The sequence below is a fragment of the Athene cunicularia genome (assembly GCF_003259725.1).
Source record: "Athene cunicularia isolate RWA chromosome 7 unlocalized genomic scaffold, athCun1 chr7_part2, whole genome shotgun sequence".
Taxonomy (NCBI): domain Eukaryota; kingdom Metazoa; phylum Chordata; class Aves; order Strigiformes; family Strigidae; genus Athene; species Athene cunicularia.
Genome location: NW_020799108.1, coordinates 4005070 through 4023602, shown reverse-complemented (window position 1 = coordinate 4023602; position 18533 = coordinate 4005070). Strand labels below are relative to the sequence as shown.

The following is an 18533-nucleotide window of genomic DNA, read 5'->3' as shown; positions in this document are numbered from 1 at the left end:
AGTAATTGTAATTATGAAAAATCCTGTGCTTCAGTATTACTAAAACCCATTGAGCTACTTATGATGGCCTAGTATACAAGCAAAGGTACCTGAGTGGCAAAGTTGCCTCACTGAGCACTTTATGTTAGGCTGATGGAAGATTTCATTGCTGCAAGTGCTGACAATGTAGCCTCAGCGCAAAGACTGATGCTCCTGATTTAGACTGGAAAAGGTAACAGGTACCTGGAGACACAATTTATCTGAACTCTCCTTATTTTTATGGAGATTGGTTTGGGGGCCTTTAAACCTCAGTTTTAAAGGTCACTGTCCCTGATTTTGATGTGGGCAAGGTGAGAAATCTGTGTGATTTATAAAGCTGGCTTCTTTTATTTCCACATGGGCTGGTAGAGAAGCCTGTGTCCCGGACTTCAAAGGGCCAGTTGTCTCTTATTTTGATGTGGGCAGGTTGAGAAGTATGCTTTGAAAAGCTAGCTCAGTCACTCTCCCTCTCCCTCCCTCTCTCTCTCTCTCTCTCTCTTTCTCTTTTTGTTTAATGTTTTCTCTTGGGAAAATATATTCAAGTGTCAGTGAGAGGGAAATGATGAGCACTGATTCTCAGCCTCTCAGCAGGATCATTCTGTAAGAGAAATATAAAAGTGAAATATTAAAAACCCTAGAATGTGAAATCCACCCATCTACAATCTACCCATTCTCTCTCACTTGTACCCTAAGAGAGTGATGGGGGGAGCCTGTCTATCTGGAAGGGGTAAGAAAGAGCAGGGGGGAGAGGAGGAGGGAGAAGACGTGCTTTGAGCAAGAGGTTTACAGGTTTAGTAGAGCATAGTAACATCTTTTCAAAGAAGTGGGTGTTGCCCTGTGACCCAGTCCAAGATGCCCCTCCTTTGATTCTGGTGCATGAACACTAAACAGCCCCCATTTTCACATGGTAGCCATGATTGGCTGAACAATAACCTGGTCTCACAGTCCAAAGGACTGGAATCCTTCACACAATTAGCTGAGACACATTAATCAAACCAGCGTGAAATGGGAATGTGTCGCTGTCCACAGCAAGTTTAATTTGGATGGGGAGCAAGCACAGAGCAGACAGCTGGAGGAAGCACTGTCTTCTCTTAAATTGTTGAAGGCTTGCTTGGCTGGGCAATCTACAAGTTGGGAAGGGTAGTCTGGGAGGAAAGAAATGCTCATGTGTGGACAAACTGATTAAAGAGAATTTTTTTTATGCCAATCATCTGCTCGTACAAGGCCAAAACCCCTCAGTGATGATGATTAGATATCCCGATGCTATATAGAGGGACAATCTAAAAGTGCAAGCATTAAGGCTATGCTAGCAAAGAAACTAGACAACAGAGAATGTGTGAGGGCCCAGAACTGCCCTGAGTGCTGACTCCTGCTTAGCTCTAATTTGTCTGAGTAGCAGTGTTGTTCTCTGCTGCTGTAGAGGTTGACAGTGGGAGGGCTGGGAGGGAGAGGACAGGCACCTAGGCACCAAGGAAATAGCTCCTGTAAAGACAAGTCTAGTAATCATAAGCAGTTTTCAAATGTCAGTTGCTTTCAGGCTTCATAGAAAGTTTCCCTAATGGACTTCAGTGGGGCAGAATTGACCAGTGTTGTGCTGTGATCCTGTGATGCTGGTGTCTTTTGTGGCTAGCAAACACATGGGAGAGGAGTGCTGAGCCAGTGTTTGGGGCAATAGCTGTGCCAGCTGGAGAGGCAGCATCCCTTTCCCCTCCTCAGAGCCTGCCTAAGGGGCTCTGAGCTGCTCCAGCCATGTACTGGAACCAAGCACTTGGCTCACACATGAATCATATAAACCAGTCTGGATAGAAGGAGGTTAGTCATATAAGGTTGGACTATTTGCCCTAGTCATGAACTAAATCAAATCAGTTTTTGATATGACTGCTGGTAAGAAGGCAAATTAGTCTATTTAAAGCTATTTGCCATTCAAATGTTCCTGTGCACTTCCCCTCTCTTCCCTGAAGCACAAATGCTGTTTCCCCCCAAAAAGGACATGCTCAGCCCAAGTGGAAGCTGTGCAGTCTGCGTGAGAAAACCTTCTCTCTTGAGGTTATTTCCAGCTGTGTGAATCTCAGTGCCTGGCATGGTTCAGATAAGCAAACAAACTTTGGAGGCTTCCCCAAATCTGATGGCTTGAATGCTTTTAGCGAGTCTTATTGATGTTCGCAGTGAGTGCAGGCAGCAAACAAACAAACAGGTTCCTGCCCGAGGCAAGGAACAAACACGGGCAAAACAAAGCACTGAGGTGTGATCCTATTCTCATTGAAGTTGATGGCAAAACTCCCACTGGATTCAGCCGTGTAGGCTCAGCCCCAGACTGAGGTTGTTACTGGAAGGGTTCCTGGGCCAGGTGGGTTAGTAGGAATCTTTGAAATGAAAGCTGAAAACCTTTAGATGTTTTCCTGTCACTACTGTGGGCTTGAGCACATCCTGCTGCAGTCTGAAGAGGAGATCCAGCATGGGCTGTGGGGTCTGTGAGCTAGGGACAGGCAGGGCAGCTGGAGGAAGAAGAGCTCCCCTGCCCCCTCCCTCTATGAGCAACTGGCAAGGGATGAAACGTGCAAAGGAGTATGTGAGGACCCTATGCCCTGCCTTCTTGCACGAAGAATTTCAGAAATAGGCCTCATGCCCATTGCCTACAGTTTGCCAAAATCTCAACCTGTGCCTCAGCCCAGGTGAACAGGAAGGGTGGGTGAGAAACTCTTCTGTGGCCAGCCCTACAGCTTGTGATCCCGCTCCCTCTCTGCAGGAGGGACACTTGAGGTAGGGAAGTACATGCAGCCATGGGGCCTGAGAGCACAGTTCTACCTCAGCCCTGGCTCAAGAACCAGTTCCTGCAGGACATGAAGAGTTGGGAGAGCTCCTGCCCCATATCTCAGCCCACTCACTGGCCCTCTCCCTGGCTCCCCAGGCTTAGGAGCCTTACCCATAGCGACAAGGCTTTGCCCTGTGTTTGTTCATTTGTTCTGTTCCCCTCATTTTGCTTCCCCTGAAAGAGGCAGTTGTAGCTCTGTTAACACTATTTTTGAAAGCTCTCATGCTGTGTGAGCTCAAATCCTTGCATTAATCTACTGCTGTGTTCATTTCACTGCGCTGAAAAGCAGGGAGTTTAAATCCCCTCTAAACACCATTGGTGACACCAGAAGGCCAGTGTTTTGATCCAGCCCCATTAATGGTTACAAGTTTGAATCTAGACAGCAGGGGTCAAGGGCAGGAAAGGATTAGGAATCACAGCCCATGACATGAGGCTAGTGCTTTTGCCAAACTGGGAATATGGAGTGCCCAATGTACTGAGATGTTTTTTTGTTTCCTTTTTCTGACATTCGGATTCCAAAGAGTGGGGGGAACGGTGCTTATTTGTTTATAACATGACGAACTCTGTGAGTGAGCTTTAGTCCTTGATTTATCGCACAGGCTGACTAATGAAGTTTCCTATGGCAGGTAGTATCATCCCACTCAGCAGACACAGGTTTTACACTGGGCCCTTTTAGAACCAGCAGTGACTTTTAAATTAAGCCTAGTTTTTCACGTGTCTGCAAGCTTTGCTAAACCGAATGAGGTTTAGAATCTTTCCAGAGTCAGCTTCTGCTCTCTAGTAGATTTTTAGTATCTTTAGTAGATCTGCGTTTCCAAAATGTCACCAGCAGATGGAGGCAACAAGCAGCAGGCTCTGAAATGCAAACTTCAAATGACATTTTTGAGAATGCAGATGAAGTCTGCATTTTTTTTTCCCCCGTTTTTCTAAATCTCACTTTTTATGCTGATGCCTCATTTAACAAATGGGATGGCTGGAAACAGAATTCTAAAACGATGAAATTTTTATTGTCATAATAAACTGCATGTGGCTTTGATTCCAAAGGGAAGAGCAGCACTGTAACTAATGTGCAGTATCTGCTGGCCAGGCTGTAGGGAAACTTCCTATCTGACTGGCGCTGGGCACAGAATTCAGTTTCCAGGCTGCCACACAGACAGAGCTCTGCCTCTGTCCTGCAGCCACAGAGATTTCACTAATGAGAGAAATTTTCTCTGTGAGCCTGCAACCCCAGCGCCTTCATCCAGCAGCACTTGGCATCCTTTTTCTCTCTCTTCATCAATTAGAAAAGTTTAACTTTTGTCCTCTGGCTTGCTTGCCTCATTATCAGTTCATTAGCTGCTTCCACCTGGGTTTTCATATAGGAAGGTATTTCCTCATTAACACACACTGCCTTGCATACTGATAGAAAATAACAAACCCAAGGGCTACCTACAAGTATTGTTAAAAAAAGCCAATCAGCCCTACACAATCCCATCATTTTTGTCTGTGTCATCACTGTAAAACAATTAAATCAGTAGTTCATCCACTTTTTGGAATGATATCCAAATATTCTTTATCTCTTACCTTTAAGGAGTAACTGTTTAAGATGTTTTACAATTTTAGATTGGTCTTAATCTTACAGTAGGGAAAATATTTACTGCTCTGTTCTTCCCCTGCTCGACACAATGGGGCCTCGGCATTCTCTAAGGGTTTGTCTACATGGGGTCACTCAGGAGATTAATCTGAACTGATTTAAAGTGGATTAGTTAACGGCATTAAATCCTTGAGCAGAGACACACTGTTTTCTTATCCATATCTTCCATTTATAATCAAAGCTCTGTACACTCAAAGTGGCAAGTTTGGCAGTCCTCACTCAAGCAGAATTCTCCACTGAGAGATGTGTTTGGACAGGGACAGCAGTAGTTGGCTCACTGGGTCTTACACTATCCCTTGTAGATAATTATTAATCTCCATGTTATATAAATGCTAAACTTAAGTCAAGAGGATTGCTTGAGACAGCGAAGACTATAATTCAGGTATTCTTCCCAGTTCCCAGTAAGCAAACTGATACTTCTATCTGTAAGGTAAAGAAAAATCCTATTTCCTTTTGGAATGTTAATCCTGAAAATGCACTCCACAAAAACAGTGTGACATTTTACTTTGGTATCATTGAAATATTTTGCCTTGCTGTTATCAACTGAACGTGCATTTTTTATGTTAAACACATTAAAGAATATTAATGTTAAAAGATTTCAGTAAAGTTCAATATTTAAGTCATACTGACATTTTTATTAAATATTAAAGGGAATTGATATACTGTCATGGAATGTTTCCATCTCACAAAAAAAAATTCTGGCAGAAAGTTACAACATCTGAAAGGTTTTGGCTAGCTCTGTGAAGAGGTAAAAATTTCTACCTCATACAAAAAAATCTTATGCCTTTCCAAACCATGTTTTTAAATTATTTTTTTTCTATTCTGCCTGGAAACTTTACATCTTTACTCGATATGGACAATTTATTTCTACACTTTTATTACAGTTGAGGGGGCAAAATGAAGGAAAGAGGATTCAGAGAAAATGTTATTAGTGATCCAAAAGGAACATTCTGCCAGAGTTAATCTCAGTGACTGATTTAGGAAGGGGCTAGTCAAGCTACTAATATATAGCTTTAATATATTGGTGATAATTCCCATGCTCTGGCATTCATTCAGTCATGAATCCCATCCCAGATTGTATTGCCATTTACTGCTTTAGCAATTACCTTAGTATTTGGGTGTAAAACACTTCAATTGTGAACTGTTACTTACCCTGTGATAGGCAGGTTTAACAACCTCCTTGCCTGGCTTAATGGTGAAAGATTGCTCCTGGAAAGGTTAAGTGCTGAAAGTTCAGTCATTTGCACTTTTTCAAATTGTCTGTGCATCAAGTCAGACACTGAGTGACTGAGCCCCTCGGCTTGGCACTCTGGAAATGGCCACGCATGGGAAGGCAGAGTGGACTCTTGCTTTGCCCGCAGCCAGCAGCCTCTGTCCCTGAAAGAAGTGGCTGGTGGCTTCCAGGCAGGCAGGAAGGGCAGATGCTCTCAGAAGGTGCAGCATAAGCCCCAGCCGAGCTCTGAGTCTACTGGCAACAGATCAGTAGCACTTGCTTTCTGGTGGTCTTGCTGCCGCGGGAAATGCGTGTCTGGCTAGGCTGGAAGAGAGGTCTACAGCACCCTACCTACTCTCCTTTCCATGGCTAGAGCACTGTTCATCTCTGCTGTCAGAAATGGTGCTCAGGAAAATGTAGCTGAGTAGAAATTACAGCCTTTCTCATGCAAGAAAATGTCTCTGTTGATCAGCTCTAAGGGGAAATCTTCCAGGCTTAAGCCATTCATTCATATCTAAGCCTGAGAAAATTCATGCTTTGTAAGAAAACATTTGAGGAATGTATTCCTCTACATTTTTGACAATGTTTAGAAATGTGTCCTGGAAGAATGGCAACAACAACACAGCCTTCCCAAAACTGCAAACTCTGCAAAGTTCCAGTCTGGTAGAGATGTTTGAATCAGTTAAGTACAAAGCCTGCATGAAAATGGTTAACTTTGTTAAACAACAAGCTTAGTGAGGGATTGACAGCAAGAGCAGTGGGCAAGAAGAGAATGGGACCCAAGTGCCTTTGCTCCATCCCCAGTCTTTGTGCCAGATACACACAGAAAAGCCCCATGTGCCCACAGGGCAATACATGAAGCTCAGCAGCCCCTTGGTAAGCCAAGACAATTGCTGGTGATTCAGGCCTGCAAACCTCTTTCTGCATCCTTCGTGTGAAGGCTTTAGGGACTGATACTGCTTTTATTGAACTCAAAAGCTAGGACTCGCACTGTAACAGAAGGAGGCCCAAGGCCTATATTCACAGATGTATGAAAGGAAAGGGTTACAGAACTGGAACAGCCTTATTAACATCAATGCTGGTATTCAAGTCCTATAGGAATAATGTATATTTATAAATACTAAGATGACAGATTCTATAGGGCCTTTTGAAATTCTGAGGACACGTTTTTTGTAAGGGCTCAAAGAATGTTTTCTTGGCTTGATTTTCATTTAATCCTGTGATTGCATATTATACTTTCTAGAACTGGTTGCTTCCAGGAGACCTCAGAGACTCCGAGTCATCTGTGACAGGTAAGCTACCTATAACGGCAATGTCAGAATCGCCTCTGGGTTTATTTGTTTCTTTATGCAATCATTTAACTTGAAGTGAGCTCTTTTGGCAAGCTCAGGAAGAGCAGGGTAGCTCTGTAGTAACAAGCAGATCTAATGTCAGTTAAGCAACTGATTTCCAGAGATTGCAGCAGAGGTAGGCACATAGTGGGTTTATTATTCTCAGAGGACTAGTGATTATTCTCAGATAAGCAGTGATTCAATGACATTATGAGCAGCTTTTTGCAGGGCACAGTTCGATTCAGAAGGTCATACTTTCCCAGGCTCTCTTGCCCCAACTGCAGACAGACTTTGCACTGTCCCAATTTTCATTTCTGGAAACAGATTGTAGGAATGTTGCTCAACAGTGGTAAGGAAGATGTGCTAGGACAGCATTTTCATGAGACAATGAAATAATCTTGTGATTAGTTAGGAGGGGAAAAATGCTATTCTTCAGTGGCCAAAAGCTATGAGACTAGGGCCATGGTCACATACCTCAGCTTGACCAGGCACAGCAACACCACCCAATCGCTCCATAGTGTGCTAAGAGAAGGGAGTATTTTTCAAGCATACATATACATACACACACATACGTATAATGTATAGATGTATCAGTGAAAGACATTTATAATCAAGCAAAGTGCTCTAACCTACCTCAGAGAGTCATTAAAATTGAATCTTCCCCCAATCAGTATTTTGAGGCACACAACAGGCTTTATATATATGTTAGGAAAAGACTAGACAGAATTTGTTTGCAAGATTGTGTTGATGCACAGGTCAAGAATCAAATATTCTTTGAGGATGTAAACACATTTTTCATCACTGCTGTTTATTATCTGTTCGGCTCATTGCTTGGGATCCAGCCCTCCTTGGAGGGAAGTGTTCTGCCCTTCAGAGTTGGGTTTCCCAGATGCTGTTCTGAATAGCTGAACAAATACTATGAAGTTTTCAGCAGAGCACAGGTTGCTGAAATGCCAGCCATTGTCATGCACATCTTCAGAAACACACAAAGCTGAGCATGTCCCAAACCCCGATAATCTCAGCCTGAACAAAGAATTAACTATATTCCTTGCAACTCTGCTGTATTGCCCCTTCTGCTTTTCGGCCATAGCCCCTTGACAGGCCCCGTTATAGCCCCATGCCAATGGGATGGCCCAGCACCTCTGTGGCAGAGCTCTGGGCTGCATGTGGGCCAGCTCCAGCTCTGAGTTAGAGTCCTCATGTGGCTATGGCCGAACGGCTGCCTTGGCATGCTTGGCTCTTGAGAAGGAAAGAGCTGCTTCATACAGACCGTTCAGCCATGACTCTCCATGGCCAGTTAAGAAATGAAAGGGGAGCTCTGTGCAGAGCTCAGCCACCACCAGGAAGCCTGAGCCATGGTGGGAAACGCTGAACCACATTGCTGCCCAGTATGGGAGCCTGCAGCAGCAGGGACCGAGAGGGCAGTAGGTCTCCAGTAAGTCCCCACCATGGCAGGGGCAGCCTGTGGTGCAGCTCTAGTGAGCAACCTCGGGCTGGATGCTTTGGCTCCCTGTCCTGTCTCTGCTCCCCAAGGCAGTAGGGGCTCAAACTGTTTTTCTGGAGGTGAGAATTCAGCAATTACCTATCACAGTGAGGCCAGATACCTTTTATAAATCTATTTCTCGGGCTACATCTCTCTCTCTGTGTTTTTTCCCTTCTCTTTTTTTTTTTTACATTTTATCTCCTCCAAACAAAAATATCAGCATGTCAAATGTCCTGTGTAGGAGGGGGAGTGCAGGGACAGGAGGATCTCGGCACCTGATGTCACTTGGAGGGGAAGCACTGGTGGGGGCCAAGGGAGGAAGCACAACAGGCCATGCTCCGATGAGCCTCCTGAAGCTGAAACATGGTCAGAACAAACAAACAAAGTAAAAGCTGTAAAACTAAATTACTATTTTTTATTTGTTTCCTTGTTGGTTTGTTTTCTCTCTTCCACTTCCTTGTCCCCAGCTGTGTGCTCTAGAAAAAGCCATTGGCATTGGTATTTGCTGGGCATGGAGCATGTGTGTATTATATCTATTTTAAACATGCAGCCTGAGAAACAGATTCATCTCTGTGAATCCCCAACACATTTTACAACCAGCTGCACTACTGGTACTAAGGTAGGAAAGGGGGAAATGGTAATTTCTTTAGTTTTTTAGTTTTGACCTCTGGTCTGCTCAGTGGGCCAGTGAGGTTACTTTGTGTACTTGCACTGTCACTGTAAACTGGTAACACCAGTGTCTGATACTCCAGTTAGGACATGTAAAACATAGTCTCTCCAGCAGCATTTCCCCTTTTACCTAGAACCTTCTTTTTACAAAATAACAACTTATTTTCAAAATTCCTTCGAAAACATGAGTTTGAGCTGAAATCCTGGATGCACATACTCCAACACAATCAAACTCACATGGAAAAGCAAATGTCCTGGAAAGCTATGTAGCTGGGGTGGGTTTATCCAGCTCCCCTGTGTCCCTCCACTATCTCAGCCTCAAGCTCTGACAAGGGTTGGTCAAGTTCTGGTTCCAGCTTTCTGGCTTGTGCTTATGTCCTATGCTATTTTTTCTCCTGTTTTCCTAGGCTGAGCAGGGTGCCAGCAGCAGAGGATTTGGCCTCCAGGATGCTTACAGCCTTTCCTCGAGGTCGGATCTCTGCGCAAGATGCACTTCTTCATGGCTTCTTCAGCCCTCTGCCTCCTCAGGTCTATCGGGTTCCTGCTGGTAAGTTAACTCTAAATTTCATCTCACCAAGAAAGAGCTACTTCACATGCTATTTATTATGAGTTTCTTCTTACTTTGAAAGTCTCTGCCATTCACCAAGACATCTCTTTTTTGCCTGCCCTCCCTCCCCACTCCTGCATGCTGAAAAGTACATCCCATTGCAAGTCTGACAGCTTGTTTTTCTGTTTTCTTCCACTTCACCACAGTGTTAATACTAGAAGGGGACCTGGATGGGCTGCTGCCATGGTTCATTTACAAAGCAGAGGTATATATGCTTTGACAGGTCATTTCTCCCCCATTCTGTAACCCCAGGGCCCAGAGCTTTCCCTCACACTGTGTATTCAGTGTAACTCATGTGCTGGTCCCTCCTGATGTCCTGAATTCCCAGCTGCTCAGCATGATGTGCTAGCCCCAATTCCCTTGGACTGCTCCTCCTGCTCCCTTTTGATGTTCAGAGACAACAGCTGTTCCTTGTACCCCATCGCACCAGTTATCCCTCAGTTTTACCTGCTTTATTTTCTTCTTCCTTTGCTCCCTTCTCTTAAGAACACAGCTGCATACACACAGATCTGTCTCTCCTGCCCTGAGCTGACAATAAACACAGGGTCTCTCAAGCTACAGGTTTTTTTCCTCACTAGGAAAAGCTCTCTCCTTTCGGGCAACAGGCCAGAGAGCCCTTGCATTCCCTGTTGCCTCCTGGGCACCCACTGCACTAGTTAGTTTGGTGGGTTTTTTTAAGATAGGGGCAATTAAGAAGAAGCCTTCTTAGACTGTGTTGTCAAGCTACTTGAAAATCTAATTTCTGGCTCCTGAGACACATCCCAAGTGAAGGAGCAGCCAACTAGTGTCTCTCCCAAACCGCTGCCCTTCAGAAGATGTTCTCTGTGTGTATGTGCATGAGTGAGAGACATCTGCATTCCTTTTCTGTTCACCCAGCCACAGAGCACAAATCTACTTTGACACTTTTAGAAAAATGAAAAGATGGAATCTCGCAGGAGCCTGCCTGTGCCGGGGGGGTAGGAGGGGAGCACACACAGCAGGAGGGAAGTTGACTTTTCTTTATACATATAGGGTTTTTTCCATGCAGAGTTTAAATTATGCCTGATAAAAGGAGTTTCGTGGATGTTTCAGTTCTTTCAAACCCTCCTGGCTTCCTCCCAATTAAATGAGGTTTGTCAAAGCCACAGGGCTCTGCTGCTGCCGGAGAGGCGGACAAGCACTTCCCGCAGTGACATCTCCAATCCCCAAGGGAGAAGATGAAAGTGTCAGTGCCGAGAGAGAGAGAGAGTGTGGAAAAAAACAGGTACAGAGACAGACACTGAGAGAGAAAGGGAAAGAGTGAGGGGAAATAGAAGGAATGAGAAAACAGATTGGCATAATGTGTCAATCTCTCCGACACGCTGCCAGAGCGGGGATAGATTAATTTCACCTGGGTTTATGCACCATCCCGTATTTATTATCCTCCATATTGTGACGAGAAGTACCTTATGGACAGGAAACTGCATGGCGTTATCATAGCAACCGATGTGTTGGGAACAGAATCAAAGTGCACACGGCTGAAAGAAGTACAGTGTGATCATGCAAGACCATATTCATGAGTGACTCATTAAGCCTGTAAAAATTAGGCAATTCTGAATAATTCCCCATGTAACCATCCCTATTGCCATAATGGTGCAAGACATTTGTTCTCTTGTGTCACTTTGGCATCATGCTATTTTGGAATTTGACTGTATCTTTTTAAAATTCTTGTTGCTATGATAACACAGAGCAGATTTTAAATATATTCGGTTGCCACTTTGTTCTGGAGGATGCTGGCTATTAGTCCCCTTCCTCTGAATGAGAAAGTTAAAGCAGAAGGGCAAAGAATGAGCTGAAGATGAAAGGTGAAAGGAGGAGGGTGTTGATCCAAAGGTGTGTGAGAGAGTAAGAAGGGAAACAACATTTGAAAAAAATAAAAGGTTCCCATAAGAAATTATTTTCTATTTTTATGAAATAATTGTATCTATAACTGTCCTTTTTATAAGTTGCTATGACAAGCTGGAAGCTGGAGGATGTTTTTCAAAGGTCAATTCCTGGTAAAAAATAATTGGAGAAATCAGTGTTTCAAAGATAAGTACCCCTCCAAATATCATGTTTCTCTTTGCTGAGGGGAATAGTAATGGCTAGAGGCTGTCTGCTGCACATGGGAAGAGGTAGAGGGAGCATGGGGCTCTCTGCTTCCTGGTGGTCAGCTCCTGCAGAGGGGAACAGGTTGCTGTTGCTTATGCTCATCTGGATACAAAGTGATAGGAAAAAAAGAGTAGCCCATGCTGTAAGAAAGGAGGACTCTCTGTCACCTGAGTGGGGCTGGTCCACAGATGGGCTTCTCCTACAGCTGCTCACTCCTGTGCCTCTAGTGCTAGAAGAAGCTGCTAGGCCCAGGTTCAAACCCTACTCATCGTATGGTGGCCTTAGTTATACACATGCCACCAGCACTTCTGGATATAGCAACAGAGTAGCAGGGCATTCTCCATCTTCTTCCACTGTGGCTAGTAGCCGAAGGGGTGGCAGTGATGACCTTTGTAAAACTGGAGCATTTTCTGTCCTTTTTCTGGCCTAAGCCAATCCTGAGACAATTATCTTTGTGCAGTACAGCCCTGCAGTGCAGCAGCTCTGACAAAACTTCAGTCTAACCCTTTGCCACCTGCTAAAGCAGAATGTTTTCTGTCCAATTAATCACTCCTGGAAGAAAGATGAGATCCCTGAATCAAGAAAGCATGAGCTGTGATCGCAACTCAGTGTCAGTCCTGAAGTGCAAAGGGTCTTCTGAGAAGGTATCTCACTCTGCTGTGAGACAGGTCAGATACAGTAACAACTGCAGCTTATTATTCTTAGGTATAGATTTGGTTTATTTTCCCTCTCTTTTGCCCTTGGATGCTTTAGAGCAGGCTTGCAAGCAGGGAGGGTGAGCAGTGGGATTTGGGGTTAGCACCAGTGTGCTCCCAAGAAAAGCTCCGGCTGAACAGCCCAGGAACATGGGCCAGGCAGGCTTGAGCTGGCACCTCAGATCTTACCCCTACCAGACTGATGTCCAGGCTCAGTACAGACCTTCCTCACAGTTGAGGAGACATTTGACTTTGGGCACACAATCTACATAGCAGTTAGTCATCAAGTCCAATTTGTGCCCCATGAGGAGGATTGCATGTTGCGTGGATGATCCTGAGTTTGACTAGGAGGGACTTGCTCCTTTTGGGTACAGTTGGTCTCTGTTATGTCCCCCCAGCAGTTCAAAACCAGTGTGCCTGGTGGTGACGACACTGTACTGTTTCTCCTAGAACAGCCCACTATTCAGCTTTTCAGAGACAAGGAGGAGGAGGGAGACATGATGTCGACAGAGCACTGTCATTTTAATGCCTGTTGCATCTAAACTAATGCAAAGCAAGCGTAGACAATGAGGAGGCTAAGGCTGCAAGCCATTGCCTACCAAAAATCCCATTACTGTTGGGATTACCCAGTGCTGGTAGATGTTATCACAGGGCACGTATAAAGAAGAGCTGGCTTTCATGGACATCTTGTTTGGCTTGGCTAGTTTCCCTAGGTTCTCCTACATAGCTAAAAGTTTTATATAGTCACATTTTTTTACCTCTGTGCTATGCCACCTCTGTATACAGCAATTGGGTATCCTTCACTGTGTATCAGATACAGGCACCTAGAGAGTGATGAATCTGGTTCATAACGTGTCTTAATAAGGGAATAAACCAAAGCTGAGGTTGAGCAGCAAATCAGCTGTCATGCCTGAACCAGATGCACTCTCTTCTGTGAGGTGATAAAGCAAATCTTCAAGTAGCTCAGGTAAAACACCCCTCACTTCACCTGGCCTGATCTCCACAGGGGTGGAAGGTCTGCTTGCGTAAATACTGACAGGACACTGAGGTTATGTATTCTGTCATTAAGCCACCAACCTAGGAAAGAGCCATTGCAACATCACAGCAGATGTGTGCCAAGGGCACAGGACTCTGGGGATGTTGCCCTGCTTAAGCTCTTCCCTGGGCTCGGGCCTGGAGCAGACATCCTGCTGGCAGATGCTGGGCCCTGTTTAGGAGCACAAGGCAAAGAGGAAGATGTGAAAAGGAGGAAGGTTTCCTTTGCTCACTCCCCAGCTCATGCTCTTGCAAAAGCACAACTGGCGCAAAGTTTGGCCCACATGACTTGTGAAAACAAAGTTCTACAGACATGAATCAAATGCTCTGACTCCCATTGATCTCAGGCCAGAGAATCTCTATGAAGGTCTTATTGTTCAGGGAGATGAACTGCTCTTGGGGGGGGGTGCTGTTAATACCCTTTATGGAGGCAGATGCTATTGAATCAGAGGTTAGCAGATGTTTTTTCTGTATTTTCCCTAATTACAAGTTATATCTGAGGTTTCTTTAACTCCCATTTTCCCTGTAACACTCTTAAATGCAAATCTAAGAAGATTTAGTTGTCTTGTATGTTGTGAAAGACATCCGGACTGGAACTCCCATGTAGTTGTTTCCCATCCTCAGGTGCACTTCTGCTTTCACCCAGTTATCAGTAGAAAAGAGCAAGTGGGGATGTAGTGATCGGATTGCTAAGGCACAAAAGTTAAAGCTAAGTTTGAGATTGTGACAGCAAGCAACCATGAGCCTAAGAACTCAATTAGCCTGAAAGACAACTATCTCATTATCTTTCCTAAAATGATATAAATACATAAGAATATAAAAATTTAAAATAAACTCTCTCTCTATTGACTGTCTAGATGACTGAATTTCACTGCTCAATTTCTTTAAACACCCACTTTAGTATTTATTTATTCTAAGCGTGAAGCAGCTACGATAATTAGACTGTCAGATTTGGTAAGTTAATGAGGAGTCACTGGAGTGGAAGGTTTTGCATTTGTGAGATTGCTGAAGGAGAGAAGCTCCGTGCCTTCACTCTATCTCTTTTTTCTTTTTCTTTTTTCTCCCTCTGCTGGGTGGGAAGGAGAGAGCTTGGCAGTACGTAGATCCATTTGAATCCTTTTGATTAGCGGGTTGCATTCCTACCACTGTTCTACCAAATAGTATTTTGCTGGTTGCTCCAAGAAAAAGAAAAAAAGAAAAGAAACCATAGATGAGATTTCTAGAGAAGGGTGCCTAGATTAAAGAAATCATTTTCAAAAAAAAAATCAGAAGAAATGGAGGTGTGAGAAGTAGGATCCTGAATTAGTTTATATTGTGGCTAATGTCACAGGAGAGCATTAGGAAAGTAGCACAGTGAAGGAAAAGGACCATTTTGCAGCTTTCTCTTCACCCTGATTTTTTCCCCAGGACAATCTCTGCTCACAGTCCCAGGAGTGAGACTGCAACCTGAAATCTGTGACCTGTTTGCTTCTTACAAAAAAGGCCAACTCTCAGGAGGTTCAAGCAAGTTTTGGTAGAAAGCAGGGTAGAAAAGCAGATTGACTAATTCTTGGGTAAGTGCATTGTTGCCACGGTCAAAGCTGCTGCCCTCATCCTTAGCACATGAATTCCTTTGTGTATTGAAGGTGGGAAAACAGAACTGATACTAAGGGCTGGATGACCATGTCCCAGTCTGAGGACAAAGTGGGAAATCTCACATTCAGAGAGAAGAGATCAGCAAGCCAATGGCCCCCAATGCACAATGCTTAGTGGTATCACAAGAGGCTTGGGTTTGTCATATTCCCGAGTCTCAGATGACTGCCCTTTCCTCTGATGCCTCCCCAGTCAAAATATTGCTTCATTTCCCCATTGCTTAAATTAACCAAATTGCTTTGTTTGCCTTTGTCCTTGTCTATTGGGTTCACATTTTAAGGTTACTTGTTTTGATTTCAGATGCAATGGAACCAGAGCAGAGCTAGGCAAATTCTCCTTAGCTTGTAACATCCTTGGGTTTAATTAATCACTATTTTAATATGACACACCTCAAAATGATGCTTCAGCATCACTGTTTTTAATCTCCTTTTTGTTACATAATACCATAAGATCACTTAAAATCACTGTTACTGAAAGAAATCACCAGAAAATACCCTATTATTATATCCTTTCTCCTTGTTTAGTTCGTGCATTTTTTAACAGCATGTGTCCAGTCAGTGTCACCAGCTGGGTCTGTGATTGCAGGGCAGACATGGAAACTGATCTTGAGGCCAAATTAGTCTGACTGTCTTATTGTCTGCCAAACCAAGAGGCAACCTAGCTGTGAGAGCAGGGCAAACCAACAGCTACCCGTCTGTGCTTTCAAATGCATGTAGAAGGCATGTACCTGTTACAGGATCAGGCCCCAGCACTCAGTACTTGATCTCACAGCCTCTCTCTACCCCATCTGCCCTCATCATGTAGACAACAGCCGGCAGACAGGACAGCCTCCAGTGCTTTCAAGAAGGACCTGACACTGCCAGCCCTGTGACCAGATTGGATTTTGGAGGCAGCCTGGATACACTGCCTGCTCACCTGCTCATCTAAGTGCAGACAGGGCGTCTGTTCCCTCTCTGTGATCAGAGAGGAACTAATCCTGCCAAAAAAGCTGGTTGTCAGTTCCACTAAGGTTTCTGGGACAACTCACTTGAGCAAGGCAATCATGCTTCAGTGTTCAGTGAACTTGGATTTGGCCAGTTTTAACTGATTTTGAGAGTATTTCACAAATACGTAATTTAAAATAGTGAAACCACGAAAATAGTAGGAGATGCTCTTAAACATTTTCTTCTTTTTTTTTTGTTATATTAACCTGACCTCACAGAGATTGTGTCCCCTTTTTAAAGCTGCTTCCAAAACATACTAAGCAAGCTTAAATGTCAACAAATGTCAATGTTTTCTTCTGCGCTTCATTACTAGAAAACATTCTATAAGTGAAGGTGTTCATATTATTAATTCTTTTTTTTAAAAAGGCATCTGGATTCAGACATGCAAGTAAGGTTATAAATGAAACCGTATTTTTTTTGTCATTTTAATAGGCTACCAATGGAAAGCAGGGGGTTCTGTATGCTTTTTCAAATCTAATCAGAGCTAGATAGGCATCTAAAGCACAACAGCATCAAGCTGGCACATGAGAGAATGGAATTTCCTGGGAACATAATGAAACTGGCCAGCCTTCCTTCACTGACCAACCTGAGTTAAGTTACAAAAATAGACAAAACCAAAAAGCTAAACATACCACGCTCAATCATGAATCCATGGGCCCTGAGCAACACAGCAAGGGACAAAACATCATCACAGCCTCCTCCTTGTTCTCCTTCTGGTTTCAGGAAGGGAAGAGATAGTGCCAGGCATCTATCCCAGGGTGATACACACTCCATGCCAACACTCCATCCATTTTCTACCCTATTCCACCCCTTTCCCTCTACCTGCTGAGGAGGAACGTATGGATCATTGGAATCTGCTTCCGTTCTCATGCTGCCTCTCAAAATGCAGATAAATAATGCAGTGCATCTTCTATGTTGAATTGTATTTTATGTTGAATTGTATCTTGTATTGTAGTTGAATCTACAGGAAGATTAGAGCTTGTTTTAAACCAACTGTTAACAAGCAAAGTAACTGAAGTCACTAGCCCTGCAGAATTATTTGTAATTAGGATTTGTTTTTCTATTTGATTCAGGACTTAGGCCATGGATTTTTATCCTAACAGAATTCCTTTGCAATAGGGGCAGATTTTACCCTCCATTACACCAAGAACCTTTGAAATAACTCTTGATATTGACAAAATGAAGCAAAATCTTTGAGAATATAAAACAAAAGCAAAGTTTGGTTGGTGGGGGGAGGTATTTTTAAAAATCACCTTTCAGTAGAAGAGAATGAAATTGTGCAGATGTCCTGCCTTTTGTTTTTCAGAAAGCATTGTCAGAAAGATTGACTTGGCCACGAAGATGTAACAACACAGTCTGGACAGTGGACTTGCAGAATAAACTCAGCCATGTGTCACTTAATAGAGAGATCCCTGGACCAGAAGATGGATGTACAAACAGGACAGATGGGGACTGACAATTGAAAGAATGTAGAGGCTGATCCAAGGCTTACAGAGACCTGTCATTCCTGGGGTTTGCCTACAATCTCTTTCAACAAAAGAGCTCCTGAGGGAAGGAGGGGATTAGTCAAAAGTTGAGTGAAGTCTCCAGGGAAGATGGTTTCTTGGATGAAGTTGTCAACAAAAGGAATTGTTTAAGACTATTTGTTATAATTTCCTAGAGGGAGCTTCTGCCATTACTAACAGGATTACCAGCATACTGGTTCCACACCAGCAGAGCATTAGACATGTGCATTGCAGACTGGTTGCTTAGAGCTGAATTCAGGGGTCCTCTTATACTGGGTCCCAAATGTGTGCAGGTGTTGATGAACAGAGGGGAGATGGCAAAGAATTAAGATGCAGTCAAACACAGGCCATTTTTGGTCCAGCTGTTGCAGAGAGTTCTGGCTCATTAATGAGTTACCAGGGTGTTTTAATCTCCTTGATCTCAGGGCTGCTGACAGACTATGAGAAGGAAAACTAATCTGAGGTGAGTGCTGATCAGGATATACAGGGAAATCAGAGAGCTCTTTCCCAACTAAGTTACTATAAAATTTCTTACAGAATTCTTCCTGGAAGAATTGGGAAATCAAGTAACTTACTGTGTTCATGCACTAGTCTGCTTGGTTTCAGTTATCTGGGATACTTCTTCTCAGCTCTGGGACATCAGAAACCAGAAGCCTTGGTGTAACCTCACAGCAAATCTGGGAAGAAAAGGAAGACAAAGATAAACCATTAAGGTGCAGGCATGCAAACCCTGAATACTTCTTATTCATCTGAGTAGTGTCACTGGCATGACTGTGAGAACTTCTCTCAGCAAAAATTATGCAGACCA

At 43.8% G+C, this 18533-nt stretch overlaps 1 protein-coding gene across 1 annotated transcript in view; it reads left to right on the top strand.

The window, feature by feature from the left end:
• The window catches only part of CDK15 (cyclin dependent kinase 15), a 38908-nt gene extending 21133 nt beyond the window's left edge, over positions 1–17775 (top strand). The window contains exons 11-14 of the mRNA XM_026853273.1: positions 6920–6968; positions 9567–9706; positions 15013–15158; positions 17527–17775. Of these exons, the coding sequence (XP_026709074.1) occupies positions 6920–6968; positions 9567–9706; positions 15013–15122 (299 nt within the window). The 3' untranslated portion in view covers positions 15123–15158; positions 17527–17775. The remainder of the gene's footprint in view (positions 1–6919; positions 6969–9566; positions 9707–15012; positions 15159–17526) is intronic.
• The last annotated feature ends 758 nt before the right edge of the window (positions 17776–18533 follow it).